The 19,846-nt window shown below is 56.7% G+C and overlaps 1 protein-coding gene across 3 annotated transcripts in view; it reads left to right on the plus strand.

The window, feature by feature from the left end:
• Positions 1-19,846, plus strand: part of ADGRD1 (adhesion G protein-coupled receptor D1) — a 123,565-nt gene that overhangs the window by 34,819 nt on the left and 68,900 nt on the right. For all 3 annotated transcript variants that reach the window (XM_032309835.1, XM_032309836.1, XM_032309837.1), the window contains 5 exons: positions 1,434-1,493; positions 4,185-4,302; positions 5,428-5,538; positions 7,316-7,391; positions 13,218-13,359. In XM_032309835.1, coding sequence (XP_032165726.1) covers positions 1,434-1,493; positions 4,185-4,302; positions 5,428-5,538; positions 7,316-7,391; positions 13,218-13,359 — 507 coding nt within the window. The remainder of the gene's footprint in view (positions 1-1,433; positions 1,494-4,184; positions 4,303-5,427; positions 5,539-7,315; positions 7,392-13,217; positions 13,360-19,846) is intronic.

Here is a 19,846-nt window from a genome sequence, read left to right on the forward strand (position 1 = left end):
ATGTGGCCGGCATTCTATTTTTATCCCACCAGACTGCTCTGCCGGAGTAGGAATCAGCAATTTATAGCCCTTAGGCCGCATCTGGTGTGTGGATTGTTTTTGTAATAAAGTTTTATTGGAACATGCTCATTTAGTGAGAGTGGCCTGTGGCGGCATTTGCACTACAATGGCAGAGTTGAGTGTGACAGAGCTGTATGGTCTTCAAGCCTCAATACTTTACTAGGTGATCTTTTTTTTCTTCTTTTTTCTTTTTTTGACGTGCTGACTCTTCTCCTAGATTATAAATTCTGCCCACTAGACCTCAAGCCCAATATTTTGTTCGTCTTTTGTTCATAAGGTCTTGCTCTTCAGGGTCTTAATCAGCATTTATCAGATAAAGGCAATGAAAGAGTGAGGAGTTTTGAGGATGAATTCTCTAGATATTTGGTGCCTTAAAGTGTGAGGAAGAATGTGATTTATTCTTGAGACGGCAGTTTGGTGGAGATATGGGAGACTTCGATGATCTAAGGTTTTGGTTTTTCTTTTAAGATTTTATTTATTTATTCATAAGAGACAGAGAGAAAGAGAGAGAGAGAAGTAGAGAGGCAAAGAGATGGGGGAAGCAGGCTCCCTGTTGAGCAGAGAGCCTAGTGCGGAGCTCGATCCCAGGACCCTGAGATCATGACCCGAGCCGAAGGCAGAGGCTTATTAACCCACTGAGCCATCCAGGTGCCCTAGTCAGACTTAAAGTTTAATTCTGTGTCTGTAGTAGGAGACAAACAGTTAAAAGGCAACATGAGGGATATGGACTGGACTAGGTGTCAGGCAATAGAGAGTGGTGAGGACTGGGGTGCACGGAGGAACACATATCTGACCAAGGGGGCCGCTCCCGCTTCACTCTGGCCAACAGTGGCTGTGTGGGACTGTGGGCCGGGGTGGCCTGAGCTTCTGCTCTTCTCCAAGGAAGCCAGAAGTGCACATATTTTCATTTAAACCTCCCCACTTAAACATGTTAAAAGCTAATTTACTTCCTTTAGAACAGTCGTGAGCCAAACCGAACATAATGTTAAGCTGATTCGACCAAGGGTCCCCGAGTAACTTCTTTATGGAGAGGTGGTTTCCCGGGAGCTCATTCACTGGTTCACTCAACAGGCAGCCCCGAGGGCCGCTTCTCTCTCTCGGCCCCGTGCTTCGGGGTTTCTCCATGACTAAGCTGTGTTCGTTCTGACATCTGCCTGCTTATCACTGATGAGCGGCTCGTCACAGGGAGTGAACAAGGTGACAGCTCTGAAGGACTTTGTAAAACATGACCTCTTGTGCTGATGGGGGCTGTTTGTCTTTATGACCGTATGTAAAACCCAGCCAGTGCTTGATAAGACATGGAGAAATCAAAGGTCTTGACATTTTGAGCATTAAGGATATGTGCTAAGCAATGTCATTTTGTCTGCCTTTAGGTTTTCTTAAAGACCATGGGAGAGGTTCTTCAACTACCCAGTTGGGTCGATGTGTCAGAGGTAAGGAAAAAAAAAAGAACATTTTTGGTTGTCAAAATGTATGCACTTTGCCAACCGCTGTGTCTTCCTAGAAGTGGTGTAAATATGGCCCAATTCACATTTCTGAGAGAAATGATGCACCTTCCGGTCTTGCCATCTGGGTCATTAGAGCTCATTTTGACCAAATCTGCAACTGAGTTCAAGGGCCGTGCCTTCTATGGGGCTCAGGAAGTGTGCGGGTGTCGCTAATGTGTTATTCTTCCTGACTCTGAGCTGGGAATTAGCTGCCTGTCTGCATGAGGAGTGTATACTAGGTTGACCTCTATTTATCATTTATTATTTTTCAAATGATTTTATTTATTTATTTGACATAGAGATCACAAGTAGGCAGAGAGGCAGGCAGAGAGAGAGGGGGAAGCAGGCTCCCTGCTGAGCAGAGAGCCTGACGCGGGACTCGATCCCAGGACTCTGGGATCATGACCTGAGCCAAAGGCAGAGGCTTTAACCCACTGAGCCAACCAGGCGCCCCTATTTATCATTTTAATAAAATATTTTTTACAGTCACATTGTTCTTGAGTGGTAAGAGAAAAACATGTTTTATGTCTAAAGATCCCTAGATGTAGATTAAGTGAAAAAAAAAATGGAACATGTGATGATATGTTTCATGATCATAAACATAAAAACCAAAAAAACCCTTTTCATTTCCCCTGAACTGCAAATAATTAGAAAGGAGAATGGAATATACTTTTTTCTTTTTAAAAGTAACTGCATTGGGACGCCTGGGTGGCTCAGTTGGTTAAGCAGCTGCCTTCGGCTCAGGTCACGATCCCAGCGTCTTGGGATCGAGTCCCGCATTGGGCTCCTTGCTCGGCAGGGAGTCTGCTTCTCCCTCTGCCTCTGCTGCCATTCTGTCTGCCTGTGCTCGCTCTCTCCCTCTCTCTCTGATAAATTAAAAAAAAAAAAAAGTAACTGCATTGACTTTACCATTTAACAAATGAAACAAGTTTACGTGTTGTGGAGAAGGCAGGAAGTGCCGATGACAAAAACTTTTAAAAAGAGCCATCACCGAAAGCCCTAAGGCGGGCTGTGACCGTGAGGCCTCTCGTGAACGTCCCATCCCACACACCGCTGCCGGCTTTAATTGGGTCGTCTTTAGCTACGTGCAGGAAGGTTTCCCGCAACAGGAGGCACATCAGGCAGCCCAGGTGAGGTTGTGCTGCGGTGACAGAGAGACCCCGCATTTCAGTGGTGAAGCAGTTGAAACTTCTTTTACTCCTGCAAAGTCCCAAGTGGGTCCGAGGAGCCCTTCCACAGTCCGTGACTTTGGGGTCCTGGCTCTGTTCGTTTTCTGATGATGTGGTCTCACCGCGTGGCGTCCAAGGCTGCCCGGCGGCCGGAGGACTCAGAACTGCTTTGTTCCGCAGACTCGCAGCCACATTGGTGTGGGATTGAAGCGCTCGTTCCCCTGAACCCCTATGATGTTTAAACAGTATTTGGCAGTTCGAGGCAGAAAGGCCGTTCATGAGACTGCAGTAGGTTTTGTCTCTGGACTTTTTATTTGAACAGTTTCAAAAGGAACAGGATGGAATGAACACGGGCAAAAGGGGGAGGAAAAGAAGGGACCTGCCTTGAAGACTGATACAGTCTTACCTAGAAACAAGTTCTTTCTAAAAAGGCACAACCCCCCACAGTCCACACCTTCTGGGGGGCGGGGCGTCTGTGTACAGGGCCAGGAGCCCTGGAGAATGGCCAGTGGAGGGCCTGGGCAGACCCATTTCATCAGCGTCATTTTAAAGTGACTTTCTCTGAAGGCTGTGTCACAAGATATGAATAATCATGAAGCTCTTCAGACGCAGGCGGTCTGTAACGTGCCTTCGAGAGAAAGGATGAATCAGCTACCGCCCAGCAGAAGTGCACACCCGAGACACAGATTTCCATGTGTTTGACTGTGCTCGGCTGATTGAAATCAGGCCACAGGCCTCAAAGAAAATGTCTAAAATTGGCCTCAATGTTCTCTTCCCAGCTCATTAGATTCTCATGGAGTGTGCGTCTGTGAGAGAATTGTAAGGATCCTTAGCAAACAGACGCCTTCCAGAAAGGCGGGAAGGGGGGAAGGGGCCCGGCGGCAGAGAGGCACAGCCACCGTGCCCCTGAGGGCCCGAGAGGCCCTGTCCCCCCATAGCGGTGTGTCTGGTGATGGGGGCGGAGCTCAGTCTGAGCAGTCTGCAGAGATGCATGGACGCTGGGATGAAGCTTCTGGTGTCCTTGTCTTGGAGGGGACTTGGGGACAATCAGCCCCCTCCTCCTGAAACAGAAGGGGTTAGGGCAGGCCGGTCAGAGATTACAGAGTTGAGTTCTGAGTGCATCTGGGCCCAGGTCTCTGTCAGCTGTCTAAGCATAGAAGCCACGCAGCCAGCAACCTGGGTGACCGGGGATGTCTGTGTGCTGTGAGCTCAGCCGTGTGGGCCTCGCCCGTGAGAGGTGTGGTGCGGGGCTGTTCCCTGCTCCTTCCTGTCTGCTCTTAGAAAGCACGGGCCTGGCCCACCGTGGCCTCCACGGGCGCAGTGGGCTCTCGCTGTGGCTGGGTGCTGGGGTGGGGGGGGGAAGTGCAGAGCCCGGCGGCATGTTGGGCGGGTGGGCCTCGGGTGGGCTTCAGGGCGTTGGTGGTGCCGGTTCCATTGTCTCAGTGCCCTCATGTGGCGTTGTGTTCAGGACAACGCCATGGTGCTGGGCTTGATCGAGACCGTCGACACCGTCATGGGCCACATCTCTTCCAACCTGGACGCCAGCCAGCCCCAGGTCACCATCGTCGGCTCTTCTTCCATGGCAGGTACTGGTCGGCTCGGGGTGGGATGCAGCCACGGGTGCAGGTGTCGGGGCAGGGGACTCCGGAGGCCAGCTGGCCTGTGCGGTTTGCTCTGCCAGCCCCGTGCTCACCCACACGCGCACAAGCAGGGACGTACACATCTGCACAGGGGCGCGCACACACCTGCAGAGATGAGCACACAGTGCACACACACATGCCCACAGGTGCCCACACACCAGCCCACGCCTCTGTACACACAGCGCGTAAACACACGGGCAAAGGCACACATGCGTGCAGGTGTGCAGACACACACACACGTAGCAGCAAACACACCATCGGTTCAGACACACCTCTCTGCTTTTGTAAACTGTGTTGCCCTTACGCAAAGTCACGCTGTGGAGGGAGCGTGAGATCAGGGCCCATGTGCTCAGCCAGGATGCGGACACAAAGCTATGGGAGCATTTGATGGTGACTCGGGGGCTGGGCCGATCTTGGGTGACAGTCATCTCCGTTCGGAATGGGAGTCAAAAAGCAGCAGCTCCTTTGAGCATCTGTAGAATAAAAGGTTGCAGAATCAGGTTTTGCAGAGCCAGATGGAGGCTTGGCCTAAATCTGCTTTCCAAGATAATCGGCACAGAGTCCTACTTGCTCTGACTTCATGGCCCTCCCTTTGAAAAGTCTTTATCTAAAGCAGCATTGCGCAGCTGATACTCTCCCACAAAAGCCAGACTCTGGGGCAGGGACTAAACTGACCCACGGAGGTGAGCGTTAATGGGACTGTCGGCCGAGATAGTGACCGATGGCCGGAAGGCCAGCGTCTCCGGCACCTTCTTTCTCCCATGTGTCCGGGGTGCCCCGGCGTGTGGTGAGGAGCAGCTCTGAGAGCTGACGGGCTGCCCCGAGGGAAGGAGGGGTCACCTCAGGCCACAAGTTCCCCACTGTGTGTGGCCAGCTGGATGAGGCAGCCATACGGTGGAAATGACTTCCCTGGACCCTTCTTTGTTCAGGTCGTTATTATCTAGAGGTAATTACGCTGCCCAGGGGAGCTCATTCTGTTAGCAAAAGCAGAAGCAGATGGGCCTTTACAGCCCAATTTCCTGCGCCTTGGAGCTTACTGACTGTGGCTTCCTGTCTTTGGCTTGTTCTCAGAGTTTTCTGTGGCTAAACTCCTGCCCGAGACCATAAATTCTTCCCACTACCGCTTCCCAGCCCAGGGGCAGAGCTACATCAAGGTTCCCCACGAGGCGTTCCGCAGCCAAGGTGAGTGCAGCTGCAGAGGCCGCCCCAGGACCTCCGGGGCCGTGCACATGTGCGGGCAGCTGCGACCCTGCAGACACACAGTCCTCACGCCTGCTCGCCTGTTCCTGCGGGAGCGGCTCTGGGCCAGCATTTCTTGGGGGCTGGCTCAGGGAGTCCTGGTGAGCGCCTGAGCTGCTAAGCTAACTCAGAATGCTGATTCCAAGGGCACCCCAGCCTCGTGAACTGGAACTGGGAGGAGGGCTGGGAATCTGCATTTTGGACAGGTTCTCGAGGTGATTCAGGTCCACTGTGAAAGATAGCTGTGTCCTCCCAGAGCGGCATAGTGACATGTCAGCACACTATGAAGAGATGGGGCCGTGCCCCCTCCCCCACCCAGGGTGGACTCAGGCTAGGTGAGGGTGTCCATCCGGGGCTCTCTGTCCCCCTCAGGTGGCTCAGGCAGCTCTGGTCATTTTTGCTGCAGGGCCAGCCCCTCTGGTCCCTTGAAAAGTGAATGCCCCCACTGCTTATCCCTCGGGCTGTCGGGGGAGTCTTTGAGTCTCTGCTCCTGACAATCTGGCCAGAGGACATGCACTGCCCAGAAATTGGGGACAAAGAGCAGCCTGGGTAGTGTAGGATCACAGTGTCTCCTCCTCAGCAAGGAGGCGTTCCTCAACACCCTGCAAGGGCCCACCTCTGCTCCCTCTACCTTTTTGTTTGCCTATGTGGAAGGTACCTGGAGATGTCACAGGAACACCCCCCCAACACAGGGTGAACTACAGAAACGGGGTGTCTGGGGATGAGGCTGTGGTCTGCCAACTGCACATATGATCTTTGCTCATCTCACGCCACCCGGCTGCAGGATCTAGAACCCTCCATTCTTCATACTCAGCGGGACCACGGCCTCATGTTCTGCCCTGTGGCAGCAGAACTTATTGGTCACAAGGACCGACTAGCAGCTGGAAATCCTGGGCTCCAAGCCTGGTTCAGCCGCTTGCTGGCTGTGACTGAACCTGCATATGTTATAGTCTCCTCGTCTGTAAAATGGGGACAATATTAGTACTAGATTCACAAAATTGTTTTGAGAATTGAATGAGCCAAGCGCTTCTGCCTGGCACACCGTGAGAGTGATAGGATGCTCAATATTTTCCTGAAATTTTAACTTATTCCACAAATACCCGCGAGGAACTCCGGAAGACAGCTAACCGCTTCCTCCCTCAAGCGTTCCGTGCTAATAGTGGAGGGACACAACATCAAAAATGATTCCTATTTCAACGTTGTCACATAGCAGAGATGGGATGTAGCCAAAAGGCACAAAGGACACCTTCGTGATCACCGCCACTTGTAAATCCCGCATCTGCTGCCTGCTCACGTGTTCGTGTGGCTGCAATGGCTCCATATGCCAACAGCAAACAGGACACGCTCACCCAGACGGCGTAAAACTGGAGGCTGGCGCTGTGACCGCTGCTGGAGCAGGGACCTCCTGCCCACAGAAACTCTAGCATTCCTGGCGAGTGAGGCTCTCCCCGGGAGCGGCAGCATCTGTGTGTCTGGAGTCGGCTCAGGGGAGGATCAGGCAGTCATTGCCACAGTTAAATCCACAGCTGAAGGGTCACAGAGTTTCTACTTAGGCTCATGCAAAATTCCACCCCTGAGAGTCCCTCACTTTCTCCACCCACACCCGCCCCTGGATTTGGGTGTAAGGGCTGGCACTGTGCATTGCTGGGCAAGTGGGTTTGGCTGGGCGCTCTGCTGCTGGCAGGCTGACAGGCGTCTGTGACCCTCCGCTTTTCCGCAGCCTGGACCACCATCGTGGGCCTTCTCTACCACAGGATGCACGATTACTTGGACAACATCCAGCCAGCCAAGACCAAGTGAGTATCCCAGGTCCCAGGACAGGGAGAGGGCAGTGGGAGGCTGACCGCTCAAACACCCCTGCCTCCGGGTCATCACAGGCATGCGGGACCAGAGGGGACTCACAGTGCCAATGCCTGGGGCTTCGCTATTAGATCCAGAAAGGGGACACAGGACCTCAGATGCTGGGGGTTCAGTGGCACTGGGCATGTAGGCTGACAGTCCAGTAGTCAGGTGACCACAGCTGCCCGGTACTCCCTGTGCCGTGGTGGATGCGTGCCTTCACGGCCTGAGCCTTGGTTGCCACTTGTGGAAGTGGGGGACAACAGCACACACCTGCGTCAGTCAGGGTTGGTTGGGTGACTGGGCTTGGGTGGTGGGCGGGGAGGCTGGGTCCTCAGGGGATGAGGAAGGCTTCAGGCACGGCTGGACCCAGGAGCCCAGAGGAGGCCTCCTGCCCTGGTCGCTCTGTCTCTTGCCTGTGCCTTCCTCTGTGCTGGCTCTTCTCCAGGCGGGCCCCTCCCTAGGGACATGGCTTTCTACCCCACGGCTTTGGGTCCTCAGGTCTCAGAAGGACAGCAGCTGTGGTCCCTAATGTGTGCATGGAAACTCAGGGAGGGCTGTGATTGGCCCGTTTGGGTCCTGTATCCATCCCGGCGCCCTCCAATCAATGGCCAGAGCGTCCTGCTCTGTCATTGGCCGGATCTGCTCACATGGTTCTGTGGAAATTCAGGGAAAGCTGTGACTGGCCCCTGTGGGTCATGTGCCCCGCCTGGGCCCCAGTCATGGCGATCAGAGCGTCCTGCTCTGTCATTGGCCGGATCTGCTCACATGGCTCTGTGGAAATTCAGGGAACGCTGTGACTGGCCCCTGTGGGTCATGTGCCCGTCATGGCGGCGGCCTGTCCTGTTCTCTTGCTGCCGGAGTCTCTTCACGTGGCCCCCTCGGCCTGGCGGGGGGTCAGCCCACCTAGACGCGGGAGGAGCTGGTTCCTCGGAGGCCAGGGTCGGGGAGGCTCCGCTCCTCTCCTGGGGCCCCGCTGCCCTCCCCGGCACGTGCCGCCTCCGGGGCCTGGGGCGGGCGGCCGGCGCCGCGGCGGGTGTGCCGACCCCTCGGGACGGGAGCGGCCGCGGCTGGAGCCGCCGACAAAGGATGCGGGCGACCCTGGAACCAGCCGCCTGGAACCGCGACCCTGGAACCGGGCCGCCCGTCTCCGAGGCAGCCCTCCCCCGCCGCCCGGATGTCCGCAGCCTTTGGGGAGACGGTGGGGTCGGGGGCACGACAGCCCGGCTGGGCCGTAGAGCCGGGGCCGCGGGTCCTGGCAAAGCCCGCGGTGGCCGGTTTCCTTACAGCGGGGGACGGGGCCGGCCCTCGTGTGTGTGGTTCCCGGAGCTCCTGCACTTGCCAGAGCGGAGTCCGTCGCCTTCCCCAGAAAGATGCCCTCTCGGGGCTTGGGGGATCGTTTCCAGACCCAGGACTCCGAGGGAAGCGGACTCCTCCCGCCGGCTTACCTACCTGCGGCTCTCCGCGCGGCGGCCAGGCCGAAGCCGAGCTGTGGGGATGCTTGCAATGGGGCTTTACCGGCTCGGCTGGGCCTGTCCGCGGCGGGGTCCAGGGCGGGGAGAACAGGGTTCCTATCACCCTCCGGGCTCCCTTCCGCCTCCGCTGGGAGAGGGAAGAGCAAGTGGAACTGTTGTTTACCGACCTCCACGTGTGCCCGCAGTTGGGGACAATGTGCTGTGACCCAGTAGAATCGCAACTGTCGCCAGCTGCTGACAAACTTTCCCATAAAGGGCCAGAGAGTAAATATTTCGGTCTTTATGGGCCATAAAGCCTCTGTCACGACTACTGAGTCCGCCGTGGAAGCCTGGAAGCAACCTCCGACGACCTGTGATGGGATCGGAGTGGCTGTGTGCCCGTAAAACTCTACAGGACCGGGCAGCCCCCCACGCCCGTGTTTGGCCCTCCTGCCAGACCCGCCGTTCTGTCCGCGCCGGCTGCGGTGGATGGGGGGCAAGGCCGAGTTTGTCCTGATTCCGGGAGTCCGAGGATGTGCTTGAAGCCTGGCGGACGGGTCCTTCCTCTGTCTCGGGGCCTTAGCACCTCCCTGCTGTCCTCACTGCCCCCAGGAGAGCACAGAGCGGACTCTCGGGAGCCGCAGATCCCGTGCCGTGTGATCCAGAAAACCGCAGTCAGCCCCTCTTGTCCCTGCAAGCCGTGGGCTCTGAGACTCGCACAGGCAGATCCTGGCCCCTCCCGGCCCTCTACCTGTTAGCACTGACACCTGGGGTCCACGTGCACCCTTGTCGGCAGCAAATGCATGTCAGTTGGCTTCCTGAAATCAAACAGAAATTTTTTTGCCACGATGAGAACATACCTTTCCTGTGCGGAATCTTCAGCTTGGGTGAAGTTTCAAGGGCAGCACTGAATGCAAAGGTATCTTACTGTCAAATTAACCTTGGAAAAAAAAAAATCATCCAAATAGTTCATCAGGCACAGTCCTCGTATTTGTCATGTTCTCTCCTGTGGCACCAGAGTGGGACAGAAGGTGACCACCAGGGTCGTAGTTAGCAGTGCAGAATTGGGTGCTGGGCTCCTGCCTCTGTCCTCCCGGTGGCGCCCTTGGTGGTGGTGTGGACCTGGGCAACGCGTGGTGGTCGTTGGCTGTGTGCTCCCTTCTCGAATAAAGCTGATGACAGTACTGATGGCTGAGGCTGCTGTGAGCGCAACGTCAGCTAACGGTTTGAACAAAGCTTGGTGCTCTTAACATGACCTGTAAGTGCTTGCCCTTACCGCCTCCCAAGATGATTGGGCGTTCTCGCCATATTGGCTGTAAGGTGATGGTCACATTCCACACGCAGTTCGGAGCAGGTGGGTAGAGTGAGCAGAAAGCGCTCTGGTGATCCTGCTTGCGACACAGCGGAGTCCCTTCCCTTCAGTATCAGGCACTGGGGCCTACATACATGTATGGTTTTTGTAAGAATGAAGGGTGCTGTGGGATTGTAGTGTCTTCTCAATCCCCTTTTGGGGTGGGTTGGAGTCAGCACATGAGTTTAATGCGTGAAGATGGGGTTGAGGCCGGGGCGGGGTCTCCCATCTTCCCAGCCAAGCCCTGGGCGGGCCACTCCTGAAGACCCCGGTAGCCAGTCTGGGAGCAGTGTCTGAGTGTCCACAGGTCCTGGGGGGACACTTAGCTGATCCCTGCTGTGCCACCTGCGTGCCGATGGTCTCACCTGCCTAGTCACGATGAGGACTGCTCGGCTCTTACTGTGAGCTGTGCCTGGCTAGCAGCCGGTCAGGCTTTTCCTTCAAGTGGGGCCAGGAATCCGAGCTGGGCAGGGAGTCTGCATCACCCAGTTCCACTATCCCACCGCAGATGGATCCCCGGGCCTGGAGAGCGGATGGGACTTCCAGGCTGCCAACCGGCAGAGGCAGGGCCGTGACTCAGGTCTCTGGGTTCCATGTCTTATGGACAGACACACGTGCTTCCGATGGAGAAGTTCCCGGAGGGTCTGGCGGCTGGCAAGTGTCCACACTTGTTCTTTGTAGAGTAATGCCAACCAGTCAATGCAGAAGGAAAGACAACATTGGAAAGACACCATCTTGGAGCCCTAAGTGTAGTTACTGATCAGGGCAAAGGTCATCAGTGGGTGTAGACACCACTGGGTGAGCAGTATTTGGAGAACAGTCTTTATTATTATTTTTTTAAAGATTTTTACGTGACAGAGAGAGACGGCAAGAGAGGCAACACAAGCAGGGAGAGTGGGAGAGGGAGAAGCAGGCTCCCCGCTGAGCAGGGAGCTGAATGCGGGGCTCGAGGGCTCGATCCCAGGACTCTGGGACCATGACCTGAGCCGAAGGCAGATGCTTAATGACTGAGCCACCCCGGCATCCAGACAGAGTTATTGTTAAATTTACACAGTGAACAGGGCACCTGGGAATAGAGACAGCTGGCCTGCACCCCTTCAGCCAGCAGGTCACTTTTGATATCATCAACAGTGGGACAAGATACCCTGTGTCCCCTGAGGTGACACAATGGGAAAGAGTGAGTGTGGCCCATGGAGTGGTGCAGCCCCAGGTGCTCGGCCCAGAGCTCCTCCTGGGGACACAGCCCATCTATAGTAGGGGCCATTTTGCAAACTGTGGCTGGCGATGCTGTATGTCCGTGGCGGGAAGGAGAGAGAGCTGTGGGGACTGTTCCAGAACTCAGGGGCCTGTGGGGATGTGCTCCTGAGCAGAGGCACTGGCCTCCTCGGGACCACGCAGAGCTCTTAGGCACAAGGCGGGGACCACGGAGGCGGTGTCAGGTTTGCGAGGGTAATGACTGGGCCGTGGTATCCTGGGCCGGCCGGGGGGGGGGTCCTTGCTAAAGTGTGGTTGGGGAGGAGTTTCCTGGCGTGCTTCCTCGTGCTTCCTCTTCGTCAGGAAGAAGAGCGTGTGTGAGCCTGCCGGGTGCGGCAGACGTGAGGGAGTGGTAGGGGTGGTGGATCTAGGTGGAGAGAAAGTGTTCACGTCCTCTTTCTAGCACATCGTCTGTAGGCTTGAGGTTCGTCGTTAGGTAAAAGTAGTCGAGGGAAGAAGAGCGTTGCACACGCAGCACCCGAGACGTGGGTGGGTGTTAGGAAGACAGCCGTGTGGGTGCAAACACAGGCAGGGAGCAGCCTCCTCAAGCAGGCTTGGGGGAGCGGGTGAGGGACAGGCAAGGTCCCAATCAGACAAGACAGCAGCAGAGGGCTGGCTGGCCCAGTGGGGGAGGAGGGGGCGTTTAGTGGCTCCGCATTGCGGGCCTTTGAGGGCAACTTCCCCAAGTTGAAATTCACGCCAGCAGACATTTGCTGTGTCCGGCAGGGCTGAGACTAAGGTGAAGCAAGGAGGCACTGAGGGTGCAGCTTCGGACAGGAGTCCTGCAAGTGCCACATGCATGTGCTGGGCCCCGGGTGTGGGCACCTCCTTAAATCCTGCACCACGGGCTTCTTATCTTGCTCCTGCCTTGGCTCGGAATATCATCTCGTAATTTAACCTCGTAACTCCATGAGACAAGTACCGTATATGTCACGCAGGAGTCTTTGGATTGGGCTGGAAGTGTCCAAAAACATGGCTTAACCTGTCTCAAGTAAGAGGGTACTTAGATCATGGAAGCTGAAGGGCACACAGGTCGATTGGCTTCAGGAGCAGCTTGATCCAGCATCCAGTTGACGTCACTCAGCTCTAGTTCTTCTCTTCCTTGCGGGTTGGGGGCGGGGTGGGACTCGCTTCCCAGTTCATCTCTGCACTCATGTCTATAAGCCACTGCCAGGGCCTCCTCCCCCTGAGCAGACAAGTAGTAGAGAGAAGTAAGGGTCTCTGAGCCAACATTTTCCCTCTGAATCTTGTTGCATCTCCTTGGATTTCCTGGATCATGCCCTCACCTCTGAACAGTCCCTGTGGCCTGAGGGAGGCAGTGGACTGAGTGGTTCAGGCCTGGACAGCAAGGCTTACTCCTGAGCCGAGGCTGGAGGTCTGGAGGTGGGGAGGGAGGTGGCCACCTGGAGGCAACTGAGGGCCTTTCTCCGGAGAACGAACCCCATCAGACAGGGGAACCACAAGCACTCACTGCACTACCATCTCTCGCACCATTTTGTAAGCGGGGAGGTTGAAGCTCAGCCGGGGTAAGTCACTTACCCAAAGTCACACAGCGGCTTCTAGCCCGAGAGAGCAGCACGGGGCGAATGAGGCCAATCAAACTTCCATTCCAGGAAGATTTCAGTATTGAAAATTTCCGCCTTAACATTAAGTTCTCAGAGCAGGTGTTCTGGCTGTGCGCCCGTCCCCTTTCCCCTTTTGTAACGATTTCTCATTTATTCAAGGATTGCGGAGGCGGCAAATTACAAAGGGCACACGCTGTTTGCAGCCAGCTACCTGATTTCTCTGGAGGTGTCCCCGCCACCCGTGCTGTCCCAGAACCTGTCAGGCTCGCCACTCGTCACGGTGCAGCTCAGGCACAGACTGGTGAGTTAACGTCAGCTCGCCGCCACGTGCGTTCTTTGGTCTTGCGTCGAGGACATCGCGGAGTCTTTGGGGCCGGAGAAAGTCTCAGAGGACATGTGTGTTCCCTGGAGTTCCTCTCCGGGACATGGTTTTCACACGGCGGTGGGACGGGGTTGACGCTGGAGAAAAAGGCTTTCACAGGCGTGTGTGCGCGTGGCGTTTCTGGCTGGTGGTGGGTGTCCTTCTTGGCGGAGGCGTGCCGTGGGCAGCTGTCATTCGTCTTGATGGTTGCCCTTAGCAGCATGTAGTGCTCTGTCCTCCGTGAGGAGCAAGCTCTGGGGCCGAGGGTGGGCCATTTCTCCGCTGTCCTGAGGGGTGAGTTCCTGGTCCTGCCGGGTCGTCACTGGAATTCTGTCCACAATTGCTTCATCGTTGTCCACGGGTAAGAATGACAAGTGTCCAGGCACACGGATGTACTCTGTCCTTCCAACAACACCCAGCTCTCCCGTGCCAGGATATGTCCCCAGATACAGTGTTGATTCAACACCCGAACAGGCTTTTCAAGGCCTTTCTTTAAGAACTCGCTGTGTTTTTGGTCATTTGGAGTCCCGCTAAAGACATTTCCCTCCAGGATTTTCAAGTTCGTTCTACTCCGTCTTGTCCTACCTCGTTCCACCAGCAGTAACTGAAGACTGCTGTGTGCCGGCCACTGTTCTGGGCCCTCTCGTCCGCCCACGTGGGAGGGTATTTTCACATTTTCATTCCCTCTGTCTGCACAGCCCTTTCCCAACCCACCTGCACACAGTCCTGGCCTCACAATGCCCCGGCACCCGGACTCTCTCATTTAAAAAAAAAAAAATCACAAAACACGTAAACAGTTTTAAATTGTGGTAAAATATACATAACGTAAGGTTTGCCCTCTTAACCGTGTGTAAGTGTGCCGTCCTGTGTCACAAAGCACATTCATACCGCTGTCCGTCCCTGGACTCGGTCATCTTCCCAAACTGCCGCTCGGCCCGCAAACCCCACACCCACCGTCGCTCTCTGTTGCCCCGAAGCTGACTGCTCTGGGGAACTCGCTCAAGCGGGACGCTCCAGTGCTTGTTCTTGCGCTTTTAGCTTATATCCCTCGGCGCCGGGTCCTTGGGGTCCAGCCAGGTGGTAGCATGTGTCAGGATGGCCTCCTTGGAAGGCTGAGTAACGTCCCGTTCTCCTGCACATAAAATATGCCCTTTCTGGGCCCACCGGCCCATCTGTGGACGCTGGGCTGCTCCCCCTACAGAGAGAGAGAGCCGCCTGGTGTGCCTCTCTCTCCCCGGCCCTGCTTTTGGTCCTTGTGGGTGTGTGTCCCGCGGTGGCACTGCCGGGTCACAGTCCTAGAGCGACACTGGGCCCCACCTTCTTTACACGGAAGCTGCCCTTCTGACTGCAAAAACGTTCTCAGAAGGCCCAGAGATCTCTGGCCCAGCAAGTGTCCTATCTCCAACGTGTAGACACATTGGGCCCCATTGACACCCATGCCCCTCAGCCCCTGTCCCCACCTCGCTGGCTCCCAGGACATGTTCCTCTTGGGGGGCCACTGTACCCCGCAGCATCTCCTCCTCTGACTGCCTGAGCAGGTGTCCCAGTAATGTGCCCGCATAACTGTTTACTTCTCTGAATTCATGGAAATGCTGCGATGTCCGTGTCACCGAATACTGATGTCACTGAGGACCCAAACCCACAGCGGCCTTGGTATGAAGCCCCTGTTCGCGCAGCTTTCCCATCTCCAGGTGCCCTGCGGCCGTGTTTCCCCCAGGCCTATCCATCCTCTGGCTCCCAGTTCCCACGCCGGTTATCACCGGGTCTGAATCCAGAGCCTGAACTTCGTTTGTATTGGAACCTTGGTGCCATCCTGGGTGCCTGTCTGTGGGCACCACGCATGACCCACTGTGACCTTGTTGTCAAAGGGTCCCTCCCTGGTGCAGAGCCCTCATTCTTCTCAGTTCTGCTGGGCCACGAGCTTCCTGATCGCGCCCCCTGCTTTAGCACCTCCGCTTCCAGAAGCTCGGACCAGGTGACCCCACTCATCTATGTAGAATCTTCCAAGCTTCCCCAACGAAGAGTCTCAACTCTGGGCCTCAGGAGCCGATTTCTGGGCGAGCATTTCCCCCCGACTTTCTGTGGGAACCCCTCCCTCCAGCCAGGTTGGAGTGCTGGCTCTCTGTGTCAGGGCGCACCCTCTCCCCGTCTCCCGACCCCCGTGAGAGCCCCTCTGTGTGCTCCTAGTGCCACGATGGACGACTGGGCGGCCTGTGGGTTCTTGAGCGGCTGTCCCGGGCCCATTTGGGACCCCTGAGGCCTTCCTCATGGTGCGTGGAAGTGAGCTTGGGCTCAGGGTGGTGCTCAGCAGCTGCCGGGTGGGTGAAAGCTGCGCTGAAAGCTGGCGGCCCCGGGGAGTAGCCTTGTCCTCGAGCTGTGCTGGTGTCTGTGTGCGGTCGCGCGGTTCTTTCCATGGAGGGATGCTCTCCCCTCCAGAGGGCCTTGCCGGCCACCGCCGTGTGGAAGGGTGGGCTCAGAGGCCGTGGAGGTTTGGTCTGGTGCGAGGTTGAGATGTGTTGAGGACATTACCCTGTGGCTTGGCCAGAGCGCGAGTCTCCAGTCAAGTGTGTGTAAACATAGAGAAACCTTCTTTTGAGAGACTCTGGAACCTTCTTGTGTTTGAGGTTGAGGCAGGGCAGGGCGGCGGGCTTGGAGGCTCGGGCGTGCAGTGACGGGGAGGCCCTTCCAGCGCCGGATCGGGAGGAGAGCAGTGCGGAATGTTGGGGCCGTGAGCGTCTACAGCGCGGAACCCTCACAGGGGAGCCCGAAGGTGTGTCAGTCCTCTGGGAAGCTCGTTCATGGACACGTCCAGTTGTGCTCCACAGATCTCGGCTCTGTGACATTGGCCGAGCGAGCAGCCTCTCTGTGCCTCCAGCTTGTGAGGTGCGAGAGCGAACACGGGGCTGAGAACCCGCACCCGCGGGGCCGGTGAGCTTCCTTGTCTGCCACCGACTTCCGTGCAGACACAGAGGTCAGCCTTGGCTAGCGTTAGCAGAGGACTTTCCCGGAGGGACAGCCTGTAGCTCGTGGGGTAGGGGTGGGGGCTCAGCCCAGAGGCCCTGCACTGGGTTTGTCACTTCGGCCTGTGAGGTGAGCCGGTGCAGGCCATGCTCTGTGTCGGCATCCGCACGAGGGGGAGCGAGAGGCTGGGGCCCGAAGGTGGCCGGGAAGCAGGTGTCCCTCCCCCCGGGGCACACGTGTGGTGTAGTTTCAGTCTGGGAGGCCCGTGCACAGTGCTAGTGGCCATGTGCACTTGGCCACTGCCCTCTCTGAATGCAGAGACGTGCCTGTGCACGTTGTGGAGCACACTCTTGGAGCGTGACGGAGTCCAGTGTCCAGTGAGCAAGCCTTCCAGTGTCTTAAAGACAAGGACGAGCGCTTCTCCGAGGCCAGGCGAGGACCCTGCCCGGGACGGCGATCTGCACTGAGAGCGCACAGAAGGAACGTGGAACACGGACCTGCGTGCGCTTCCGTGGTGTCAGTGATGACAGATCACAGTGACTGAGGACGTTCCAGAAAATGACACACTTGACCTTGTGCTTTAAGCATCTGCAGGTTTTCTGGCTTCGGAGGGATGGGTACTCGGGGAGGTTTTTATTCTTATCTTCAGTTTGCTGAGCTTCTCGCCGGCTCTTTGCTCATGGCGCAGAGGGACCGCATGTGCCCATGGCAGAGAGGAGCCCTGCTCTGAAGGTGGGGAGCCCCCCCGACCGCAGCCGCAGCGTAGCCTCCCGGGGCTGAGGGCGCGCAGGATGGTTTCCTCTACTAGGAGCCACCAGACTCTCCTCCGAGGGTCAGAGGCACCCCAGGCTCGTGGACAGAGGCCGTGTCCCTGAGCCCGGGGCCCCAGGCACCTGCAGGAGCTGGGACCTCCCGGCATGCGGCCGTGAGCGCGAGAACGTGGCGCTGGTCCTGGCTCGGTCCCTCCATGAGCGGCGTGGAATTCGGCTTCTTCGGGGTTTGTCGCAACTCGGGATCTGGAGAAGAGAAGCCATAGACCTGGTTTTCAATGACATCTCTGCCTTCATGGTGTCGGCGGCCAATTCACATTCGCCTTTAACCTCGTCTAGCGAAATACACCTGTGTGTCCAGCCAGTACTTGCCCCCTCACAAGCTCTGTTTTGTCCGGAGCTTCTTATTTGAAGTGGCTTTAAGTGTACAGAAAAATTGCCGACAGCAGAGTTTGTGGGGACCTAATGCTGCTGTTGTAAAGTAATCACGGAAGCCTGGAAACAGGCGGGGCTGTTCCCACACTGCAGACGGGCTTCGGGTGGCCTCAGTTTGCCCGCTTACGGCTTTTTTCTGTGGAGCACCTGGCTCTCAAGAGCTCCTCCAGTCCGTGGCGGATCTTCTGTTTGTCTGTGTTTGTGACCCGCTCGCTTCGCGGCATTGCCTCGCTTTGGGACAGTCTGATGTCTTCTCGGGATTAGGTTGCATCTTTGACAAGGAAGCCACAGAAGTAAAACCAGACCATCACTATGTCTCCTGAGGCCGTATCAGTTTCCTGCGGCGTCCGTAATGGGGAGGCTGAGAGTGTGGGGGTGTTTGCTCCTCCCGGGTCTGCAGGCGCGGGGTCCCAGTCTAGGTGCCACACAGGTCCCATCCCCAGTGGTGGGCTGGCCCCTCCCCAGCCGCACGCCCCCCCCCGCCCCCGGGCTGCAGGCACCACCTTCCTTCCTACATCCTCAGGATCCTGCCCCGTGCATGTGCCTGCGTGTCTGCGTCCTGCTCTGCTCTCTGTGGGGACTCAGTCCTGTGGGACAGGCTGGTCTGGGGAACCCACTTCACCTGTCCCCCTGCACACACAGAGTCACATCCCGTGGTATGGGGGCCAGAGTGGGGGCCAGTTCAGCCCGTGACACAGGCAGCACAAGTCGCTGTTCTTTCTGGTGATGGTTACTGTCCCTGCTTGGCCGAGGTGGCGGCTGCCGGGTTGTCCCCTGTGAACTTACCATTTCCTTTGCAAATTCCGAGTCCCCTGTGGAGGAGAACACAAAACCCCACAGCTCCTCGGTCTTCCCGTACTTTCGGCATGAATTTCCTCTTCTGTTGGTGGTCACCGCCGCACGTTAGCATCGTACTGTCGGCTGGAGGCGGTTTTCCATTTCTGTCCTCGATTCTCCATTTGTTCCGCGGCGTTCTGCTCAAAGGGCAGCTGCTATTTCTGTGTTCAGTTACTTATTTATATCAACGTGGCTCACGGATACTTATTTTATTCCATAGGTTGTAATCCAGTACTACTGTTCTGAGTTTTGTTTCCCAGATTATCCCAACATCGACCGCTCGGAGCTTTTTCCAGTGGCTCCTGGGTCCCTTAGCGCTGCCGTCCTTGTGTGAGTCCTTCCTTTCTGGCAGGAGACGTGTCATCCAGGCTCATGCGAGCCACCGTTTCTCCGGGGAGCCCTGGGTCATCTTGCTGGGGAGAGGGGTTTACAGACCGGAGCCCGGGTGCTGTGTGTGCTCGGCTCTGCTGGGATGTCACTGCTTCTCCGTCCTCCGGGCGGACAGGGCTGGGCAGTGCATGAACACATGTAAAAAGCAGACTCACGCCGTGTGTCTTTCCTCCCCCAGAGACCCAGGGGTCATCCGAGAGCCAGGGTCAGCTCCAGAGTTGGAGGTCTGGCTCTCATTAGTCGGGGGTTTTCCGCGTTTGCATACATCATTTTACAAAGGCAGCTGGGCGGGCTTCCTCCCTTCTGAGTGGCCTTATGGTTCCTTGGTGATGAAAAGAGATTTGCTGGGGCCTGTTTGTGCGATACCATGGGTGTGGCCCCATCTTGGTGACCAACTTGTTTGGGGGTTTGTGGAGGTAACGCTGCCTGTCCGAAGGTGGGGTGAACACTGGCAGGAGCTCGGGGGTGTGCCCGCCCTGCTCCATCTGTTCCCCGGGGTTTTCGGTGCACCCTCACCCGTGGCCTGGCCGTAAGCAGCCCCCTGAGCTTCTGGCTCACCCTTCTGTGTTTCTTTTGTGCCAGTGAGCAGACCCTTATGTTCTCTCCCTGCTCCTCCGGCTCCCAGCAAGGGCAGTTAGACGGCCTTCGGCATGTCGTGGGAAGTCGTGGAAATCAGCCGGTTCACAGAATCATCCACGGTTTCTCATGCTGCAGGGTATTCTACAGCACGGCTTTGCTCAGCCGTCGTGGGCTCAGTTCCGTTCCTCTGCTGCATACGGGCGGCTGTGCCGTTCCCAGCATTTCGCAGTTACACACACTTTGTCGATTTGGCACTGTCGATGCACATGCCCCTTCCTTCGGGGAGTGGCATGGGCCCCTCGCCAGCAGGCCCTCCCAGGCCAGCCTCTTTGCTCATTCGTTGTGGCCCCCTGGCAGCGTTTGGGGCAGCGGAGTGATAGACTACGGGGAGAAGATGATGTGTCTCTACAATGAGCAGACTCTGGGCATGACCGCTCCCGGCCCCGTTCTGTCCC

The sequence above is a fragment of the Mustela erminea genome, chromosome 13, assembly GCF_009829155.1.
Source record: "Mustela erminea isolate mMusErm1 chromosome 13, mMusErm1.Pri, whole genome shotgun sequence".
NCBI classification, from domain to species: Eukaryota; Metazoa; Chordata; class Mammalia; order Carnivora; family Mustelidae; genus Mustela; species Mustela erminea.